The sequence below is a fragment of the Peromyscus maniculatus genome, chromosome 2 (assembly GCF_049852395.1).
Source record: "Peromyscus maniculatus bairdii isolate BWxNUB_F1_BW_parent chromosome 2, HU_Pman_BW_mat_3.1, whole genome shotgun sequence".
Lineage (NCBI taxonomy): Eukaryota > Metazoa > Chordata > Mammalia > Rodentia > Cricetidae > Peromyscus > Peromyscus maniculatus.
In genome coordinates this window covers 129,607,301-129,628,702 of record NC_134853.1, presented here as the reverse complement: position 1 = coordinate 129,628,702, position 21,402 = coordinate 129,607,301, and the positions used below count along the sequence as shown (strand labels likewise).

Genomic DNA, 21,402 nt, shown 5'->3' with positions numbered 1-21,402 from the left:
ATCCAGTAAGCCCGTTTTGCTGTGCACGCGTCTGTGTCTTGCAGGCATGCACTTTGGAGAAGCTCTGGACCTTTCCCTCCCCGTGCATCCGCACGTCTTTCACTCGGGCATGATGCAATCAACTGACGCAAGCTCGAAAAAAAAACCACGCTCGGGGCTTCTTATTGCACAACTGACGAGGTGGACCGAGGGAACCGGGACATAAGTCGCTACAATCGCTTAAAGTCTAAAGCTTTTTCCCGTTAAATCTGTTGGTTTGTCTTGAAGGGTCAAGTATGTCTTTCCCTTCTACTACCTAAACAAGCCAACATTTCTCGACTTTCCCTCCTGGTATTAGTAGAGTCTATCAGAGCTTAGTGCTCAGCGAACGACACCCAAACAACAAAGTATACCCTCGAACGAAACCCCAGGCCGCCCTTCGGTTAGGTGCAAGACAAAAGGTAAGCGCGGACACAATGGGACGCCGAGGGGGACCGCCACCTCCAGGATGCACCCGCCCGCCAATCAGAATATTGGGGTTCGCGAGGCAGGCTGGGCTTTGTAGTTGCGGGGCGCGCGCGGCAGCCGTGCCCACCCCCCCGCCAACCCCGCCTCCCGCGGGCGAGGCGGGGCCGCGCGTCACGTGGGCCGCTCCCGCCGCCGCCGCCGCGGTCTTTCTCTGTCTCCGCCGAGGCAGCCATCTTGCTCTTGCCGCGTGCTGGTGTTGGAGGACCCTCCCCGCTGCAGGTGAGACCCCCGGCGGGCCCGCCACCCCACGGCCTCCGGCCGCTGCGCACGGTCTCCCCCCGCCCTCCCCTTCCGACACCCGCCGTCCGCTCGGGCTGCCACTTCCGCCGTGGCGCGGCGAGTGGGGGCGGAGGCGGCCGGCCCGGCCTGTCGGTTACGGGCGGCGCAGCTGGGGGTCGGCACCTGAGGGAAGGTCCCCAGCACCACCGCCCGCTGTGGAGGAGCCGGGCCCCGGGCTCCGGCCTCGCAGATCCAGTCCCGGGAGGGTAGAACCCTCCACGTCCCGTCACTCATTCTCCACAACCACAGTGTCAGACGCTTTGAGCTTTTGTACAGCGTTAGCTGTTGCCATCTCATTTGCTCCTGACCCAAGTCTCCGGATAGGGAAACTGAGGTTAGCACCCGGCCCCCAACCTCTTGGGCCGGAACTAGGTTGCTGGCGCTCTTCACTTTTTAGTGGCAGTGGTTTGTTTACAAGTCTGCCTTGGTTTTGAGACAGCCCATCCTTATAACCTCATCACATTGATGACTGATCGCCAGGGCACAGTGTTAACACAGTTGGTGAATGGCGGTTTCAACTTCCGTTCCCACGTTCTTTCATTATACCATCAGTGGTCCTCTGGAAGAGTTGGTAACAATAGTTACCAACTATTAGGTATCTTACATTAACTTGATAATCTAAGCTTTCATCCTTTAACTCAGTAAAGTATGTGGTGGTATACTTCTCTTAATGCAGAGAAACAAATGAGTTCAAAGAAGTTAAATACCTTTCCAAAGCCCTAAGTGGTAAAACCTTGGGCTTTCTGATTCTAATAGTAGCTTCTGCTACTATTAGAGAAACCTCACATAAAAAGTCAGGGCTGAAAGTTCAAATTATTTTTATCTTTGTATAAACATGATGTATGTGAAAGTACCTGGGTGTTTAGAACTTGAGCAGTCAATAAATATTGATTCATCTCATACTCTTTCGGAAGTCCTTGAGAAAAGTGCAAAAAGGATTCTTGGAGACTCAACTCAGTGATCATGTGGCCCTGGGAAGTCACTTCTCCCTCTGGGACACAGAAAGGAACTTTCTAGGCCTTCATTTTCTGTTAAACTAGAAAGAAGGCTGTTTTGTTTGTAATTTATGCCCTGCTGTACTAACAGGTATCTGAGATGACCTCACATACAAAACAGGAATGACAGGTACATTAAAGATACTAAGTAGAGATTAAACCAGGTGATTGTTGGGGTCTCTGAGTCTAAGTCTCTTTCCTAATTGAATCCTACACAGCCCAACAGCTGAGAGACACAGCCCACATCTCTCCCTCCCCTGCTGCTTTAAGTTCCCAGGCTCCCTAAAATTTCCTTCTTTTTCCGAGGTACTCCTTAGGAATAGGAATTCTTAATTCTGTTATCCTGGCCACCTGGAATGGAATCATTCTTTCATCTACAACATAAAGAATTTTGGTTTTGCTTCTGCTTCAAATAAGTCTGGATGCTTTGTCTTGTCTTTCCAACCTCCATCTCTCTTCTTTGGGATTGTTACTCAAAATGCAGAATAGTCCCAAAGGGCTTGTGCTGTGTTTAGTTCTAATATTTTCTCTTGACTTCCTTTTTGCGAGAAATTCCTTAAGTGCTTTGTTATTTCACTATACCTCCATGGCTGTAATCCTTTGAGGAAAATGAACATTAGTTTTTTTTTGTGAATATTTGAATACATTTTGAGGTTTATATCAGCAAGTTTAAGTCTGTGGCACAGCTAAGATTGGCACACATCTAAGACGATTTGAATTCTTCACACAACTCCTCCCGTACAAGAGTTGTAGCTGCATGACCATCATGATAGAATGTTGAACAAATTGAGAAGCCATAGGTTCTAATTTTTATTTGGGAAATGGATTCAGCCTTACAGCAATGATATATACAGGTCAGTTTCCTAAGTTTCAATGCCAGTTCAGAATGGTTAGTAATTTACATGATCTTTGATTCCCCCCCCAATATGAAAAATGTATCCTTCTCATCTGAATGATGCAATTACAAGGTTAGAGAATTAGAAGAAAAAAGAAAGTTTAATAATAACCTAGTCCCTTACTTCCTCCTTCACATCTCAGTAATGATCTGGTGAGCCACAGAACAAGTCAAACAAGAATGTTGAATTAGCTTTTATTTATTTCTAGATTGAGGAATGTTGTTCTCCTTACCAAGAGTGTCTCTGACCAGACTAGAATTCATGATTTTATAATGTCCTTAGAATCTTCAAAAGTCAAGATTTGCTATAAAAGCTTGTTTTTTTTCTCCCCCCCCACCACCAACTTAATGTAGCCCAGATACATCTTTGTCAAATTGTGCAGTGAAACATTTTACCCTATATGCAATAATATCTTGTTAAGTGTGATGTATTCCATCAGTGCAAGGTCTAGAATGAACTCGGGTGCTGCTGAATCAGGGAGTGTTTGGAAATCTGGTAGTTTCCCATTATTAACACATCTGACCTTGAATAGAGGACGTGACTCGCTTGTATTTTGACAGCCTGACAGCCTATTGTTCGATTTCTTCTTTACCTAGCCTTTTTCCCTTTGTGTCATATTTATCCTTTATAAGAAATGGAATGTGATTCCAGAGAAAACAATCTGCTTGAAGGTTTTGCTAATGACATTTGGTAATTGTTCTCTGCTTTGAAAGTCTTTGGAAGAAAAAGCCTGCTTGCCTACAGAGATTTCATAATTGGTTAGGTTTTTCTGAATGCCAGAGAACTGAGTCATGTTTTAAAAAAGGATCTTTAAATAGGCAACTTGAATCCCATTCATTTGCTGTTTGTATATTTGACTCCCATGTGGTATTTACTTTTTTTAAAAAACATTGATTTATGAAGCTAGAACAGGTTATCACTATTACAAATATAGACAGTATTGATAAGATCTTGACGGTAATGCTCAGTGAAGCAAAAGGTATTGTTTGTATAAATAAGTTTTTAAATTTGATAAAACAGTAAATTTAACAAATCTATTTTCCCCCCTAGATTTACCAACAGCATGAATCAAGAAAAGTTAGCCAAACTTCAAGCTCAGGTCCGGATAGGGGGCAAGGTGAGTGTGTAAGACAAACTGGTAGGAGCACGTATGATTGTGAGATAGTATTACTACTTTGTATTTGTGGTCGTTGAGTCCAAAATCTCTTCAGTGATTAAAATCAGACCACATTCCTGTTTGATAATAATTTGTCTAGATCTAAAACAGGTAATTAGAAGACTTTCTCTCTGATGGCAATGAAAATAGACACCTTTGTAGGTGAGGCCTAGTTCTAATATTGTTAGTTTGCAGCCTGTCATGGCTGAACTAATGTTAAGTTAGGCCTCTTCATACACATATGTGCACATGCATACATGCATGCCTGCAAATGTGTACCACAACATGGAGATCGAGGACAACTTGCAGGAGTCAGTTCCCTCCTACCACGTGGGGTCTGGAGATTGAACTAAGGTTATTAGGTTTGGTCATAAACACTTTAAGCTACTAAGCCATCCTACCAGCCCCACTGTATATTTTGAGATAATGGTTTCTCACTAAACCCAAAGCTTGCTGATTCAGCTAGACTGGCTGGCCAGTGAGCCTCCAGAATCTTCCTGTCTCTACCTTCCAGGAGTTACACTGCCATCCCCAGTTTTTATTTTGGTTGTCCATACTCAGTTCCTTATATTTGACACAAGCACTTGACCAATTGAGTCATATCCCCAGACCCATAATTATGTATTTTTAATGTAGTGGCTGGTACATGCATTAATTTATCTACTGTTAACTGAGTACTTAATTTGTACCAGGCATAATAAATAAACAAGATTTCTTGCTTTTGACATTGACATAGCTCAACATGGAAGAAACTCATGCTCACAATTACAATGAAGAACAGCAAGTATTGTAATGAAGAACAAAGTATTTTACCTAGGAGAGTCATGCTGGGATTTAAGGGATAAATAAGAATTTATCACTAGACCAGCAGGTAGAAGAGTTAGTGGGGGTTAGGCTAAAATGGGGATTGCTATTTGCATATATGCAAAGTCCCACAGGGTGCCGAGAAAATATGGACCTTAATAATGGCTGACTTTAGTTTGGGACAGCTAGTTTAGAGTATACAATGGATAGAAAATGGTAGGGATCGGATGACCAAGTAGTTTGGGCTCCATCATACTTTTTATATACCATTCTAAGGAGCTTAGAATTTTATCCATCCACAGTGGACAACTGTTAAATGCTTTTAAGAAGGCAATGGCCAGGTGTGATAGCCCAGGCCTTTAATTCCAGCACCTGGGAGGCAGAGCCTGATGGATCTCTGTGAGTTCAAGACCAGCCTGGTCTACATAGCCAGAACCACATAGTGAGATCCTGTCTTGAAAGTGCAACAAAAAGGTAGGGTGGTGGTGGCGGCGGCATGCTTTTAATCCCAGCACTTGGGAGGCAGAAGCAGGCAAATCTCTGTGAGTTCAAGGCCAGCCTGGTCTACAGAGCCAGTTCCAGGACAGCCAGGGCTATGCAGAGAAACCCTTTCTTGAAAAAAACAAAATACGGCCGACCGGGTGGTGGTGGCACACGCTTTTAATCCCAGCACTCGGGAGGCAGAGCCAGGTGGATCTCTGTGAGTTCGAGGCCAGCCTGGGCTACCAAGTGAGCTCTAGGAAAGGCTCAAAGCTACACAGAGAAACCCTGTCTCGAAAAACCAAAAAAAAAAAAAAAAAGGAGGAAATGATACTGTTTTAGAACTGGTGGCAGTGTGGAAAATGGGATCAAATGGAGAACAGTCTGGAGCTATTGTTGTACGTCGTGGGACACAAATTTAGAGGTTGGATTGACATGATTTAATGACAGATGGGATGTGGGGAGATAAAGGGCAGAGAGAAGAATTGAGGGTGGTCCCCAGGCTTTGATTTTAGAATGTGGGTCTGTGGTTTTTACCAGCTAGAACATCTACGAGATGAAGGAACATTAGTGGACTGATAAGTCTGTAGATATGTTGCATTTTTTGTTTTTGTTTTTTGAGACAGAGTCTCACTCTGAAGTCCATGTTGCCCAGGATTTTCTTATGTTGATTAGACTGGCCTCAAACTTTTAAGCAATCCTCCTGTCTCTCTTTTTGAATGCTGGGATTACATGTGTGTATAAACTACTTACATAGTAGCTTAGTCGAAGTACCTGAAGACCTTTCAATAGAGTAGCTCTGCCTAATGGCACACTCTGTAGTCACAGCACAGGGGTGGCTGAAGCAGGATTGCCTCACTAGATAGCAAGACCCTGTCTCAAAACAAAACAGAGCAAGCAACTAAACTCTCCCTGAGTTAGGAATACTTCGCAGATAAATGACCATCTGTGCAAAGGGTTCCGTTAGCAACTGGAGGCCATCATAACCCGTGCACCAGGGCTTGTTCTCCCCCGGGACTGCTGAGACAAACCACAGCCTTCCTTCTGTAAGGCTGAGTTCCTGAGGCCTATGCAGGAGCCACTAAGACACCAAGCATCCCATTTGTCTACCACTCCTTATTTCAGAAAGAGCTTACCTCAGAACTTGGCTTTTGGTAGTGTTTCAGCTCTGATATTGATTACATTTTTTTAAAAATTGGCCCAGAAATTTAACCTATTATTTTAAATAGTCTTTAATGGAAAAAAATACTTATTCTTTTTAAGATTTTATTTGTGTATATGTGTCTCTGTGTCTGCCGGTGTCTTCAGGAGCCAGGAGAGGGAATTGGATCTCCTGAAGCTGGAGTTACAGGCAGTTGTGAGTTGCCTGACATGGGTGCTAGGATTTGAACTAGCCTCCTCTTAACCACCGAGCCATACCTCCACCCCTGTATTTCTAATTACCAATAGAGAAACAAACCTTTTCTAAGACTTATCATCATATCCCACATCTAACCCATCAGAAGTCACTTTGTCTCTTGTGACAGTCTGACCTGTGGCCATCTCTCATCTCTCACCACACTTGTGCACCAGCCCCTGACTGGTCTCATAGCCTCCAGGTCCAGCTTCCTGTAGCAACCTTAAATGGGAATAAACAGGTCAGATGAGGTCTCTGGTAATAGTTTCCTATTGCAATCAGGATAAAGTCGAGCACCTGCCCATGAGATTCTAATCGACATGGTGTGGCCCTTGTGTGTCTGTCTGACTCCTTTACCTCTTCCTTCTTCCTTGTTCAATCTGCTCTAGCCACACTGGCTCCCTCTCTGTCTAGAAGACAAGTTCGGTCTTGTTTCATTCTGCTTGGATCACTCCTGCTTGGTCGTGGGTCTCATTTCTAGTAAAATTGTGCTTTGCTCTTTAATCATTCTAGTTTTGTTTCTTTTATACCATTACCCTGTTTGAAGTGATTTAATTGGTTTAAGACACTTCCCTTTTATTGCAATATAAGAACTTAAGTAAAATCTTGGGTCTGTTCCCCCCCACTCCATTCCTGGATTCTCTGACTCGGGAGTACTCACATAGTAAGGATTTAATTATTTAATTCTCAATATATAATAGTTTCTAAGATTTTGGATCATATTTAGACTTTATTGTCAGGGGCTGACAGGAATTCTGTGAAAGCATAAAATGTTTGAAAGTTGTTATAAAGCACACTGGATGGTCTTCAGAGTTATAAATTGTGTTCTATTAACAAGTAATATTTAGAAACATAATGTATTGAAATGATGAAATAGCAGCTGACTACAAGTGCCCTTCAGGTGTTGGCGGAATATCACAGCTCCATGGTCCCGCTAATCACTACTGTTGGGTTAGTTTTTCCAATGTGGATTTTAGATTGTGACCAGGAGGATGTGATTCTGTTGCCAGTCACTATGCATATTGACACCGCTGTCTGATTATTTTCCAGGGTACAGCTCGCAGAAAGAAGAAGGTGGTACATAGGACAGCTACTGCTGATGACAAAAAGCTTCAGAGTTCTCTAAAGAAACTGGCTGTGAACAATATAGCTGGTATTGAAGAGGTATGCATGCTTTGAAAGCCCAAATTATAGGAAATAAAATGGCACATGCACAGTTCTTTTGACTTTTCAAATTAAAATGCTAGCTTAGAAGAATCTTTAGTATTTCATGCACATATCTTTGAAAAAACATTGTTAAATTTGCTTGGGGATAAAATGATTTTAGTAGGCAGTTAGGGATTTTTTTCAGACTTTTCAGACTTAAGGTATTTGCATGTATGACAATTATGAAACTGCTCGTGAACTTTAATGTAAAAAAAGGTTTCTTTTTCTGTTTTGTTTTATTTTTTTTTTCCTGTGGGTCACTGCATCCTGGACTGGGCTCTAACTTGTGATCTTGCCTCCTTTATTGGCATTTAACAGTATGTGCCCCAATGCCTTACAAGTTATTTTTTTCTAATGATGTAGAAGTAAAACCCAGTATTTTTTCAAATGAGACTTTTGCTTGTGCCCTAAATTCACTTTTCTGTACTACAAAGTCTCTATTACATCATCCAGAAACTTCTACTAGCAGTAGCTTTATATGGATGATTCCCTCCCTTTCTTTCTTGCTTATTTTTACTTGTATTATTTATTTATTTTGGTATTTTCCATACAGGCTTTATCTTTATAGTCCTGGCTGTCCTGGGACTCACTACTAGACCAGACTGGCCTTCTGAGTTGTGAACTCAGAAATTCTGCTTCTGCCTCCCAAGTGCTGGGATTAAGGGTGTGTGCCGCTATACCTGGCTTATTTTTATTTATTTATTTAGTGATTTAGTGATTTATATATTTGCATTGGTTTATCTGTGCATGGGTGTTGAGTCCCCTGGAACTAGAATTACAGACAGTTGTGAGCTGCCATGTGGTTGGTGGGAATTGAACTCAGGTCCTCTGGAAGAACAGCCAGTGCTCTTAACCACTGAGCTGTCTCTCCAGCCCTTATTTTTATTTTTTTAAAGTATTCTCTCACTGGATAGCTGATTATACTCAGCTGATTGGATTTATTAGGGATTTTTCAAAAATGGTAACTTCTAAAAGTCTAGTATATGAATTATTTTTTCACTGCTGTGACAAACTACTTGACAAAAGCATCTTGAGGGATCTTGGAGCATCTTGGCTCCCAGTCTGGGCGTGCTGTTTATCCTGATGGTGAAGGCCTGACAGGAGCGTGAGGGAGCTGGGATACAGCTGGGAAGCAGAGAGAAGTGAGGTGTTGCCCTGCTTGCTCTCTTTGTTTTGAGACAGGGTCTCACTTGGTCGCCCTGGCTGGCCTGGAACTCACTATGAAGGCCAGGCTGGTTTTGAACTCAGAGATTTCTCTGCCTCCCAAGTGCTGGAATTAAAGGCGTGTGCCACCACTGCCCAGTACACTGAGGTTCTTAATGGGTAAATACTGATAATATAAGAAGAATCCCAGAGAAAAGACATGAAATGTCAGAGTGCTTCACCATGCATACACATGCAAATGAGCAAAATTAACCTTTAAATCTACTTTCACAATCAGTACTGATAAAATCATAGAAAATATAAGACATGCATTTTTTTTTTTCTCTTTTCAGCTTGAGGTGACAGAATTCTTACTTAGGTAAAGATTAGGCTGTGATTTGCATGTCTGATTTCAGTTTTTTTCTGAGCTGTTAAAAGCTTTTATATATTGTCTTTTTAAATATTTATTTATTCATGGTGGGGGCTGGTGTTGTGTGGAGATCAAAGGAACATTTTTTTTTTTTTTTTTTTTTTTTTTTTTTTTTTTTTTTTTTTTTTTTGTGGTTTTTCGAGACAGGGTTTCTCTGTGTAGCTTTGCGCCTTTCCTGGAGCTCACTTGGTAGCCCAGGCTGGCCTCGAACTCACAGAGATCCGCCTGCCTCTGCCTCCCGAGTGCTGGGATTAAAGGCGTGCGCCACCAACGCCCGGCTCAAAGGAACATTTTTGAAAGTTGGCTATCATCTAATGTGTGGGACCAAGGAGTCTTACTCAGACCATCACATCAAGCTTAGCAGCAAGCACCTTTACCTGCTTAGCCATCTCACTGGCCCCCAAAGCTTTTATATATCTGCACTGACCTAAAATTTCAGACAGACCAAGTCTGGTGACACACTTCTTTAATCTCAGCACTGTGTGGGGTGGGGGAGGGCAAAGACAAACAGATCCCTGAGTTTGGAAGCCCACCTGGTCTACAGAGCAAGTCCCAGGACAACCAGGACTATACAGAGAAGCCCTGTCTCAGAAAAAAAGAAAAAAGAATTCAGACAGATATTCTCACTCATGGATATATTAGAGAACAAAGATACCCCCAAACCTAAGTTCCTTCAGACTTCTCTTTGAGGATATATCCCAATGGTAAAGTACTTGCCAGCATGCCTGAGTCCTTGGGTTTAATCCTAACAACACCAAAAATAAATTCATAAGATCCAAAACTTAGTAGTAAGTTACAGCAGACACAAACTATATAATACCAAACCTAACATAATTGAAAATGTTTACACAATTTATAGCTCTACTACTTTTCTATTCTCCAACCCATTCATACATCCAATCTCATCCCTACTGATAATTTGGAGCAGATAATTCTTTGTTGTCAGTTCTCTTGTGCTTCTTGGGATGTTTAACAGCATCCCTGGCCTCTGCCCATAATCACTTATAACACCCCATACCACCACCTCAGTGGTAACAGTCAAAAATGTCTCTGAGCTGGCTGTCTTGGTCCACTCCTGTACCCCAGAACTTGGGAGTTTGCACTCCTATAGGCAGAAGTTTTCTGTGTCTTGGCAGCTGCTCCCAAATAACTATTCAGAGATTCATTATTAATCATAAATGCTTGGCTGATAGCTTAGGCTCATCTCCAGCCAGCTCTTACAACTTAAATTAACCCATTTCTATTCATCTATGTGCTGCCCTGTGGCTCACACGGCTTGTTACCTCATTTTGTACACATCCTGTTCCCTCTGTGGCTGGCGACTCCTCAGACTCAGCCCTTCTTCCCAGCATTCTCTCTGCCCTGAAAATCCTGCCTGGCTATCAGCCAATCAGCTTTTTATTAACAATGAGAGTGTTTTCACAGTGTACAGAAGGATTATTCCACAGCACAGCCCAGTACAAGTTCAGGCCAGCTTTGACTATATAATGTAGAAAGACCCTGTCTCAAAAACAGCCAGTGCCACAATAAAAAAAATTCTTTCTAAATATTGTCAGATGGTCCTTTGGAAGAAAGAAAAGTCACCCTTGGTTGAGAAACATTTATTTAGAGAGATTAAAAAGTATATTTCCTTTGTAGTATAGATTAATTTGTGTTTTGTTTTTTGAGACAGGGGCTCATTATGTAGCCCAGGCTAGCCTTAAGCTTTCAATAATCCTACCTCAGCCTGAGAGCTGGGATTGTAAGTGTAGACCACCATACCCCGTTTTGTGGTGTTGACTTTATCTATGTAGTATTTCCAAGGATATGTATTTATAAATGCTTGTTTTTGTTCACATTTAGAAAGTTTTATGGCTATTTGACTTGCCTCACCTTGAGAGTGCTGTGTGTGTAGTGTGTGTACATATATGTGGAGGTTCATGCTTGTATGCATGTGTCTCAGTTAGGGTTTCTATTGCTATGATGAAACACCATGACCAAAAACAAGTTGAGAGGATCGGGTTTATTCAGCTTATACTTCCACATTGCTGTTCATCACTGAAGAAAGTTAGGACAGGAACTCACGGCAGGATCCTAGAAGCAGGAGCTGATGCAGAGGCCATGGAGGGAGCTGCTTACTGGCTTGCTCCCCATGGCTTGCTCAGCTTGCTTTCTTCTAGAACCCAGGACCACCAGCCCACGGATGGCACCACCTACAATGGGCTGGACCCTCCCTCATTGATCACTAATTGAGAAAATGTCTTACAGTTGGATCTCATGAAGGCATTTCCTCAACTGAGGCTTCTTCCTCTGATGACTCCAGCTTGTGTCAAGTTGACACACAGAACCGACAGTATGGCATGCTTCATGGAAGCCATCCTCCTCTGTCGTTCTCCACCTTACTCCTTTGAGACAGCATATCTCAGTGAACCTGGAGCTTGCCTGGCAGCCAGCAGCCCTAGCAATCCTCCTGTCTCCCTCTTTTCTCCAAGTGTTAGGGTTACAGCCACGGGGGCTGATAAAAAGCTTATCCCAGCTTTTTATATGGGTTTTGGGGATTTGAACGCAGGTCTTCATGCTTGCACAGCAAGTAGTCTTACTTACCTAAATATCTTTTCCAGCTCCTGTGGCCCCTTCAAATTATAGTTTTTTAAAATAATTGCTTCATAGTGAAATAACAGTAAGTTTTTTGGAGGTATTGGAAATTCAACCCAGGGCTAGGCAAGCACTCTTACTGAGCTGTATCTTCAGCCCTAGCTAGTAACTGTGGATCGCTTCAAAAGACTGTCAAACTATGCTGAGGTCATAGGTCTGTTGTAACTGAAATTGTCACACCAAAGGGTTTAATGATAGTCAACACTTACTGCATATCTATTATATACAAACCATTTTGTCAAAGGTGATGCAGAAAGTATTTTCCATAGCCTCTGTCATTTCTAACTTACAATCTTGTGGGAAGCTATTAGACAGCTAGCCATATAAATATGTATTACTCCATTTCAGCTTCCTAGCATCCAATGAGTTATTAGTTACAAATGAAAAGGGTAATGCTTGCAGAGTTCCACCAGCCTGTGGTGTCACAGATCTGGTGATCTGGACTGGAATTCTAGATTTGAACTAAGAAGTGTTAAAAACCAAAGTTGATACTGTGCTAAGTTAGCTCCCTTGTGGTCTTTTCAGTTGTACTTTCTTATTTCCAGCCTTCAATCTGGGCACGCACGAGGCAGAGGTAGGTGGGTCTTTGTGAGTTTGAGGCCAGCCTGGTATACATAGTAAGTTCCAGGCTAGCCAAGGCTACATAGTGACACCTTGATTTGAACAAAACAAGTTATATAATGATTTTCAGAAACACTGTGATGGGAGAGTCTAGATATGTCTTAGAATAAGGAAAATTCATTAATTACAAGTTTGAGGCCAGCAAGATGGCCCTTTGTCTGTATATACATTTCATGACTTACACACATATGAAATGTGTACAGCTTGCTTTGTGAATTCTTCTGCCTAAAAAAGCTGGAGAGCTGAGCTTGCTTAGCCCTGTAAATCATCCCTTGGCTGCTTCTCACAGCTTGTGCCCAGGAGCCTCACGTGACTGCCATTTGCTTAGTGAGATGGAGAGAGAATGCAACAGAAATGAAGTGCTCTGGCCTTTTTAATTCCTAGCATTGCATTCTCTATACTCTAAGATGAACTTTCCACCCTTCTGCACCTTCCTGTTCACGCAGCTGTATCCTTCACACCACCCCATTTAAAACAATCAGGAATAAATTTACCCGCAGTCTGAAATGGCGTTCATCTTGTCACACTCAAACAGCATTTTACACTGAAAAGACGTGTATTAGGGTGTACAGTATGACTCAACCTCCAGCCTCTGGAAGAGAAGCCTGAACAGAAAGAAAATCCATAAATGAGTTGTTTTTGATCCTGTTAGCCTCTATGTATCCAGTGTGTATATGTATATGTGTATATATATTCTCCACATATCTGTAATGTTTTTCTTTTCCATTTGACCTATATTCTGAGACAAATATTTGACAAGCTTGCATAGAATTGGAGTTTTATAAACAGATGTATTAAGCATGAGGATGACTTAGTAGGAAGGAAACCAAATAGTAAGTTGAGAAACTCTAGTTCATTTCAAGTACTTAGTTCATACTTAACCAGCTGTTTGTCCTGGAGTATAGTGTTTAACCAAGAGCACTGTCCTCTGTATTTACTTCTTTAGCATAAAAACAATAAGAATTTCAAATCAATTATGACTTTAATGTCTGCAAGTCAAGAATGTCTCAGATTCCAATACTTCCATTTTCCCTGTCCATAAGTGTTTGTAGAAATCCTTTACTGAACCATGTGATTTGAGAAAGACTACTGTACCATTCTTCCTTTATTCTTGTCTCTTAGCAAACCATAGACTCTAGAGTAGACTCAGGGCAGCTCCCTTCACATCCACTGTCGCCTCCCAGGTCTCCCAGGCTTTTAGCCACTTTCACATTTAACTTTTCTACCAAAGCTGCAGTCTTCTTCAGAATAAATATAATTTATCTTCTAAAGTTGCTGTAAATTGAGTTAAGATGCCATTTGTTTAAAGCAGCAGTATCAAATGCTTGCTGCATGCATATGATACACTAAAAAAAAAAACCAAACTAAAATAAACTGGGCGTGGTAATACATGGTTTTAATCTCATCACTTGGGAGGCAGAGGCTGGTAGAATTCTGTAAGTCAAGGTCAGGCAGGGCTAAATAGTGAAACTGTCTAAAAACAAACAAAACAACATAAAAAGATCCTTAAATACAGTCCCTTGCAGTGCTGAGAAAAGGACGATATAAAATTAAATAGTGATTTTTGTTTTGTTTTGTTTGTTTTTAGAGATAGGGTATCTGTGTAGCCCTGGCTGTCCTGGAACTCTGTAGCTTTGTAGGCCAAGACTATCCTTGAACTCACAGAGATCCTCCTGTCTCTGGCTCTCGAGTGCTGGGATAAAAGGTGTGTGCCACCACCCAGCTAAATAGTGTGATTTTTTTGACACACACACACACACACACACACACACACACACACACACACACACACACACACACGGTTTTTCTCTGTAGCTTTGGAGCCTATCCTGGAATTCACTCTGTAGACCAGTCCCTGTCTCTGAAAAAAAAAAAAAAAAATTAGAAATAATTTGTAGGGTTATTTTGTAATTTCCAAGGATATATCTGTATGTACTCTGTTTAAAGTATTGTCTGAGCCAGGCATGGTAGCGCATGTCTTTAATCCCAGCACTCAGAAGGCAGAGGCACGTGGATCTCTGTGAGTTCGAGATCAGCCTGGTCTACAGAGCTAGTTCCAGGACAGCCAAGGCTACACAGAGAAACCTTGTCTGGAAAAACTTGAGAAGCCCTTTTCTCCCGTCTCCGTCTCCGTCTCCGTCTGCTGTCGGTGGTGGCAGTCCCTCTGAAGAAGGGAAACCCACTTCCCACTGACACTGAGGGCACTTGGCGCCTGTATGAAGACAAGCACGCTTTGGTGCCTCTGAAGTAGTTAAGTGTAACTCTCCTGACCTTCATATAATAAGCACTTACTACCAAGGTGACATTTATAGTGGAATTAACCACATGGTGGAATGAGATCATACCAAACCAAAACAACAACAAAAAATGCAGAAAGGAAATACATGAGAGAGAAATAACTTAAATAGCATGAATTCACTCTTATGTTTCTGTAAATCCCAAGACAGTGAAATAAATTAATCTGAAATCGATCAGATTGGTAAAAGCTAAAGAAAAAATGGCAGGATGTGTGAAAGGACTTCTGCTTATTAACAAAGCATGTCCTGGAGGGTGAGTGAGTGAGTGAGTGGGAGAGCTTTGTTTACGGAAATTCGTGAAGGTATTGAGAAGGTATATTTAAGAAATTAGAGAAAATTGTCAGGCCTGTAAGTGCAGATCTGTAGTCCCAGATACTTAGAATTAGAAGGCTGAGGCAGGAGGATCACAAATTCAAGGCCAGCCTGGAAACTTCCTAAGAATCTCACAAAATAAAAAGTAAAGAGCTGGGGATGGACTTAGCTTAGCACCTGGAATGCCCCAGAGTACCCCAGAGAATGCAAAACAAACTAGCAACACACCTGCTGTAGCCCTAGCTACTTGAGGAAAACATCACAAGCCCTTTGTGTCTGATTTAAAAACAAATAATTAAGAGTGGTCAGGATGTTCTTCAGAAGCCTGATGACCTGAGTTAGATCCTAAGAAAGCACACAAGGTAGGAGGAGAGAGAAGTGACTCCACAGTATTGCCTCTGACCTCCACACGCCCTTATACAGTAATACAGATAATAACTACAAATTAAAAAAGGAGCTAGGTGGTGGTGGCACACGCCTTTAATCACAGTACTTGGGTGGCAGAGGCAGGCAAATCTCTTGAGTTATAGGACAGCCAGGGCTACACAAAGAAACCATGTCTCAAAAAACCAAACCCAAAAAAAAGTGGACATGAAGTGCCTCCACCTTGAGGCCTGGGGGGTGACTATTTCCTTTTTTGGTTTTTCAAGACAGTGTTTCTCTGTGTAGCTTTGTGCCTTTCCTGGAACTCGCTTTGACAGAGATCAGCCTGCCTGCCTCGGCCTCCCGAGTGCTGGGATTAAAGGCGTGTACCACCACCGCCCGGCCGGGTGACTATTTCTTAACAATTCTATTAATCTCTGCTATCCCAGTGCCATTGTACTCCATTGCAAGGATCTTTCTCTGCCATGTTCACGGCTGAGCTAATTACTACTATGAGATTGCTACTGTGTCAAATGCCATAATGATAAAACTGCTTCTTTAAAAGGTATTTTTAGTTGAATCTTGCATGTGAAATGCATTGTTTTCTGTGCCCATACAGGTGAACATGATTAAAGATGATGGAACAGTTATTCATTTCAACAACCCCAAAGTCCAAGCTTCCCTCTCCGCTAACACCTTTGCAATTACTGGTCATGCAGAAGCCAAACCAATCACAGAAATGCTTCCTGGAATATTAAGTCAGCTTGGTGCTGACAGCTTAACAAGCCTTAGAAAGTTAGCTGAACAGTTCCCACGACAAGGTATGCATCTCAGTTCAGTATTTTCCCCTCTTCCCTGCTTTAAAAAACCTACTGATTTTAAAACCATCCCATCAGAAACTGAGGGTGGAGCTCAGCTGACAGGGTCCTAGCCTACTGTGCTTAAGGTTTTGGTTTGATCCCTAGCAGTAAATAAGCTGGGTGTGATGGCACATGCTTGTAATTCCCGGAGAAGGACCGGACGTTTAGGGCTGTCCTCAGCAATTTAGGGAAACTGAGGCTAGCCTGTGCCAGAGACCCTGTCTCAAAAACAAAAAGTGTCTTACTTAAACTGAGAGGATTTGCCTCAGTAGATAATTCTTATACTTTCTATGTTGCCACTTGTGTGCTTCATAAAACTCAGTTTGCTTTTTTAATTACTGAAATGTGTATTATAGACTACTTAGATACAGTATTGTCCATTGGTACTATGATGACCATTTTAAGTATGGTAATCATAAATTCTGAATTTCCAAGTTGGTCTTAATTTCATGCAAATCTTGTTGTTTCTAACCATCAGAAAGCCCCCTGTTTAGTGGTCACATGCATACATAGCATGTAACTTTTACCTTTACTGCGCAGTGTAATTACTGTGTGGTTAATATGTATTTGATTTAAAATACCAGTTTTTTGTGTTACTTAAAAAAAAAAAAGAAGTGAATTTTAGATTGACTGTATTTAATAGCCATAGGATATTTAGACAGAGAGAAGATAAGTATTAGAGGTGTTCTGTGAAGCTCTTTGTTCTCAGTGACTAATATTCACATAAACTTTTTGTAGTATTGGATAGTAAAGCACCAAAACCAGAAGACATTGATGAAGAGGATGATGATGTTCCAGGTAAAAGACATTTTGTTAGTGTTAAATTTTGTCCCAGACCAGTAAGACTATTCTAGTAAAGATGATTGATGTCAAGCCTGACAACTTGAATTTCATCCCTGGGGCCCACATGGTGGAAGGAGAGGACTAACTTGTACAAGTTGTCCTCTGACCTACGCATGCACACACACATATACACACACATAAATTAATCGTGTCATTTTTTTAAACTTAAAAAAAAATTATTTATCTCTTTTCACTTATTGCATAGATGACTTAGAGAATTTTGTGACTGAATTTCATTTGACTTATAGTGATATGGATAGTGTTAGGTTTCTAGTTAGATAGTAGTTGGCTTGGAAGACACTGGAGATCAACCCTTCCCTCATATCAGCAGCCCGTAAAACCAAGAACTGGAACTTCAGGTCAGAAAAATGTTCCCTAAGCCCCATCTCTGGCCATGGGAGGAGACATGTTATCCTGAACTGCCATTATATAATACTAAGCCTGGTTCCAGAATGCTAAACCTGGTAGAAGATTATTGTGTAGTAGAAGGCTATCTGATGAAGAACAAAGACACACTATTGTCTTCTATCAGTGTCAAACCAAACAGGTCTGTCACTACCTGAACAGAACAAAGTCCCTCAAGAAAAGCTGTTTGTAGCTGGGCAGTGGTGGCACATGCCTTTAAATCCCAGCACTTGGGAAGCAGAGGCAGGTGGATCTCTTGTGAGTTTGAGACCAGCCTGGTCTACATAGTGAATTCTAGGACAGCCAGAGCTGTTACAGAGAGAAACCCTGTCTTGAAAAACAAAAAAAACACTAACACCCCCCCCCTCCAAAAAAAAAAGCTGTTTGTTCTGGAGACTTCAGAAATAATATACCACCTGCCTAAGATGTAGTCTGGGTCAATGGTCTCTTAAGCATTGTCCACACTTAACCCTTTGAGTGTATACTCTATTATAAATGCATTTACCTATCTTTTATGCTGTTTATTTGTATTCTGTGTCTAAATCCTTTAGACAGAGATCACAAAGACCAGAGTCCAGACTGATACCCCAACAATAGGATATAATGAATAAGAACACAGAAGTTCCCTCATTCAGAACTTAGCATCAGAAAATATTCCACAAAGCTCTATTGCCTGCATGTATTAAATTGAAATCACTCTTATTACCAGTATACATTGTTATTCTTGAAATTTTTTGTTGGAGGGCTGGAGAAATAGCTCAGCAATTAAGAGCACTGGCCTCTCTTCCTGAGGCCCTGGGTTCAATTTCCAGCACTCACATGGTGAATCACAGCCTTGCCCCACTTCCAGGGGGTCCAACATCCTCTTTTGGCCTTCTTGGGTATTGCATGCATATGGTACACAAACATACATTCAGGCAAACACCCATACCATAAAACAATAAAATAATTTTTAAAAATTGTTGGCATTAAACTGACATAAAAAATATTCACCTTAGGAGTTTTGTTTGTTTGTTTGTTTTGGTTTTTGGTTTTGTTTTGTTCTTTTTTTTCCCAAAGATTTATTTATTTATTTATTATGTATACATGTGTCCCTGAAGTCCAGATCTCATTACAAGTGGTTGTGAGCCACCATGTGGTTGCTGGGAATTGAACTCAGGACGTCTGGAAGAGCAGCCAGTGCTCTTAACCACTGAGCCATCTCTCCAGCCCCCGGTTTTTGTTTTTTTTGAGACAGGGTTTCTCTGTGGAGTTTTGGTGCCTGTCCTGGATCTCACTCTGTAGACCAGGCTGGCCTCGAACTCAGAGATCTGCCTGCCTCTGCCTCCCCGAGTGCTGGGATTAAAGGCATGCGCCACCACCGCCCAGCAAAGATTTATTTATTTATTGTGTATACAGCATTCTGTCTGCATGTACACCTATAGAACAGAAGAGGGTGCCAGATCTCATTATAGATGGTTATGAGCCACCATGTGGTTGCTGGGAATTGAACTCAGGACCTCTGAAAGAACACCCAGTGCTTTTAACCACTGAGCCATCTCTCCAGCCCCTAGGAGTTTTACATACATTTTTGAAGGCCATTTCCTCAAGATTACTGTTTTTAAAAGTCATTATTACTAAAATGCCATTAGTTCATTTCTGCCTTTTCTGGTTTTTGCTTAATTCTAGTTGCAACTATTTTGACTCATTTGCATTTTATTTATTTTTTCCTTTCTTCTTTTTATCAGATCTTGTAGAAAATTTTGATGAAGCATCAAAAAATGAAGCTAACTAAAATCCTCTGGGTTCTGGAAGCTGGCATGGACTAGATTTAACAATCAGCTCTGTTGTTCCAAAGTTTTACAGACACGGAGAACATCACCTGTTACTAGTTCAGTAATATAAATATTTTGTATATTAATAATGCTGTTTGTTCAGCATTTCTCGGTCATTTGATTTTGCATTTTGCACTTCTTCCCAGGATCTATTCTTTTGGTCAAAATATGAAGTATTGGTATAGTTTGAGGGTGGTTTTTTGGTTTTGGGGGGGAACTTTTGGTGTGTATGTATATGTATGTGTGTGGGTATGTGTGTACACAGCGGACAGCAAATTGGATAACAGTTATATCTATCCTCTTCCTTCCCCTAGTAGAAATAAAACAAATCTTTACATTTGTTACTTTTTTTTTCCTAATACTGCACAAAATTGATGAAAAGTGAGTGTCTTTGATTCAGATCTGAAGAGATTCCTATTATTGGAAGTTTGGTTTTAACTTGCTCAGTTAACAATATTTTTTATCCACTTCTCTGGATTGAAAATATCTTGAAATATTTTCTGGCCACCAGATTGCTGCCCGAGTCACAAGTCGAGTACTTTTGGTGTGGCTGCCTTAGGCTTGCTTCCTAATCAAACCTAGAAATACTCCTTTTATTAGCTTTCTTCCTGTTGCCCCCACCCCCTATTTTAGTCATCAAATGGACTGGTCAGCCTTTGATAATACTCTTATCTCCTGCCTAGCTTGAGACAGAAGTTCTCCATATAGAGTTGAGAGAGTGCCTAATCCCTCTTTTTGTTCCTCACCTTGAGGAACTGCTCCGTCTTCAACGTTTTCTTTCCCTTCACATTTACAGTTTGGTAGATTTCAAACTGAACAGCTAGCATGTGCTTGCTAGATAATGTTATGCCAGGCTTACCCTGTTCCCAGCTGTTGTCAGTAGCAGGTCGAGAGTGCCTCTTTTCAGCAAGGCTGAAACTGGGACTGTCCTTTTGAATGAGAAGAACATAGGCTGTAGATTTATCTTCTAGCATAGATGGGCATTCTCTGAAATGGTACTGGCCCCAGGAGAATTTCTTCAGCCACTCTCCTATTCTTGGCCTTGAGCTTACCTCTGGGTAGATCTGATTGATTGTAGCTGCTCATAACACCCTCCTGCATGTTTAGAATAATGCTTTGCGGGGAACAGTGGTAAGACACAGTATTTATTTACTTACCTCCTTTAAGAGGACTTGGAGGTAAGTTATATTCATTCACTCAGGTTTTCCTCTTGCTGTCTGATAAAAGCTTGTGTTTTGCATATCAGCATTTATTATAGCCAATATTTTAGGATAAGGTTTAAAGAATATTATTTCCTGGCCCATCACCAAACTAACTGCTCCTTAACCTTGCAGCATGTCAACTTTAGTTTCAAGCTAGATATCTTCCCTTGATACTTAAGATGCAAGACCAACAGCATACTGAGAGATCTATAGACACGAAGCAAAGCTCCTGTGTTTTTTCATCCAAACATTTTCAATTTATTTTATAAATTTGTTGATTTTTTTTCCTGTTATGTTTTATATAATATATGGACTTAACAAAATAAATAACAATAATAAAATCACAGTACAAAAGAGGAGACTATTTCCTCTAGTGCTTCTGTTAATCATTGTCTACAGTTCCTTCTTTTCTATTTTTCCTCTACTTGCCATACTCAAATGACTTCTCACATTATTGTTTAAAATAATCTCATCCACTGTTAGGTCAGTATCTGTACCTGGTCTAATTACTCCGGAATTTTGTTCCTCTGACTGTCCAAAGGCACACACTGTGAAGCAGAGAGCACTGGACAGTGTAGTGGGTGAAAAGAGTATATCCAGAAGTGAGGAAATGTGTGTTCTGGTCCAGATTCTGACATGTGGCCTTGTCTACCCCACATCACCAAACTACTCTAAATTTCATCATCAGTCTAGTACGATATTTCTAAGTGCAAAATTCCTTCTGCTTTTGCAGTTCTCTGAATCTCACTTTAGGAATTC

At 41.3% G+C, this 21,402-nt stretch overlaps 1 protein-coding gene across 6 annotated transcripts; it reads left to right on the top strand.

Moving 5' to 3' along the window:
• The first annotated feature begins 138 nt into the window (after positions 1 to 138).
• Btf3l4 (basic transcription factor 3 like 4) lies at positions 139 to 19,785 on the top strand. Of its 6 annotated transcripts, none has more exons than XM_076564721.1 (6): positions 139 to 440; positions 3,728 to 3,794; positions 7,564 to 7,677; positions 16,139 to 16,340; positions 17,118 to 17,177; positions 19,355 to 19,785. In XM_076564721.1, the coding sequence occupies exons 2-6, from the start codon at positions 3,741 to 3,743 to the stop codon at positions 19,399 to 19,401; spliced, it is 477 nt and encodes a 158-aa protein (XP_076420836.1). In that variant the 5' UTR covers positions 139 to 440; positions 3,728 to 3,740; the 3' UTR covers positions 19,402 to 19,785. The 6 variants fall into 6 exon arrangements, with proteins under 6 accessions (XP_076420836.1, XP_076420838.1, XP_076420833.1 ...); XM_076564718.1 differs by lacking the exon at positions 139 to 440 and adding an exon at positions 592 to 726; XM_076564720.1 differs by lacking the exon at positions 139 to 440 and adding an exon at positions 656 to 1,120.
• Positions 19,786 to 21,402: the final 1,617 nt, after the last annotated feature.

Bases quoted from the DNA above. Each gene is read 5' to 3' on its own strand.
- Btf3l4 (XM_076564721.1), top strand. From the start codon at position 3,741: ATGAATCAAGAAAAGTTAGCCAAACTTCAAGCTCAGGTCCGGATAGGG. The intron at 3,795-7,563 runs GTGAGTGTGTAA...ATTATTTTCCAG, and splicing joins AGGTCCGGATAGGGGGCAAG to GGTACAGCTCGCAGAAAGAA. The intron at 17,178-19,354 runs GTAAAAGACATT...TCTTTTTATCAG, and splicing joins AGAGGATGATGATGTTCCAG to ATCTTGTAGAAAATTTTGAT.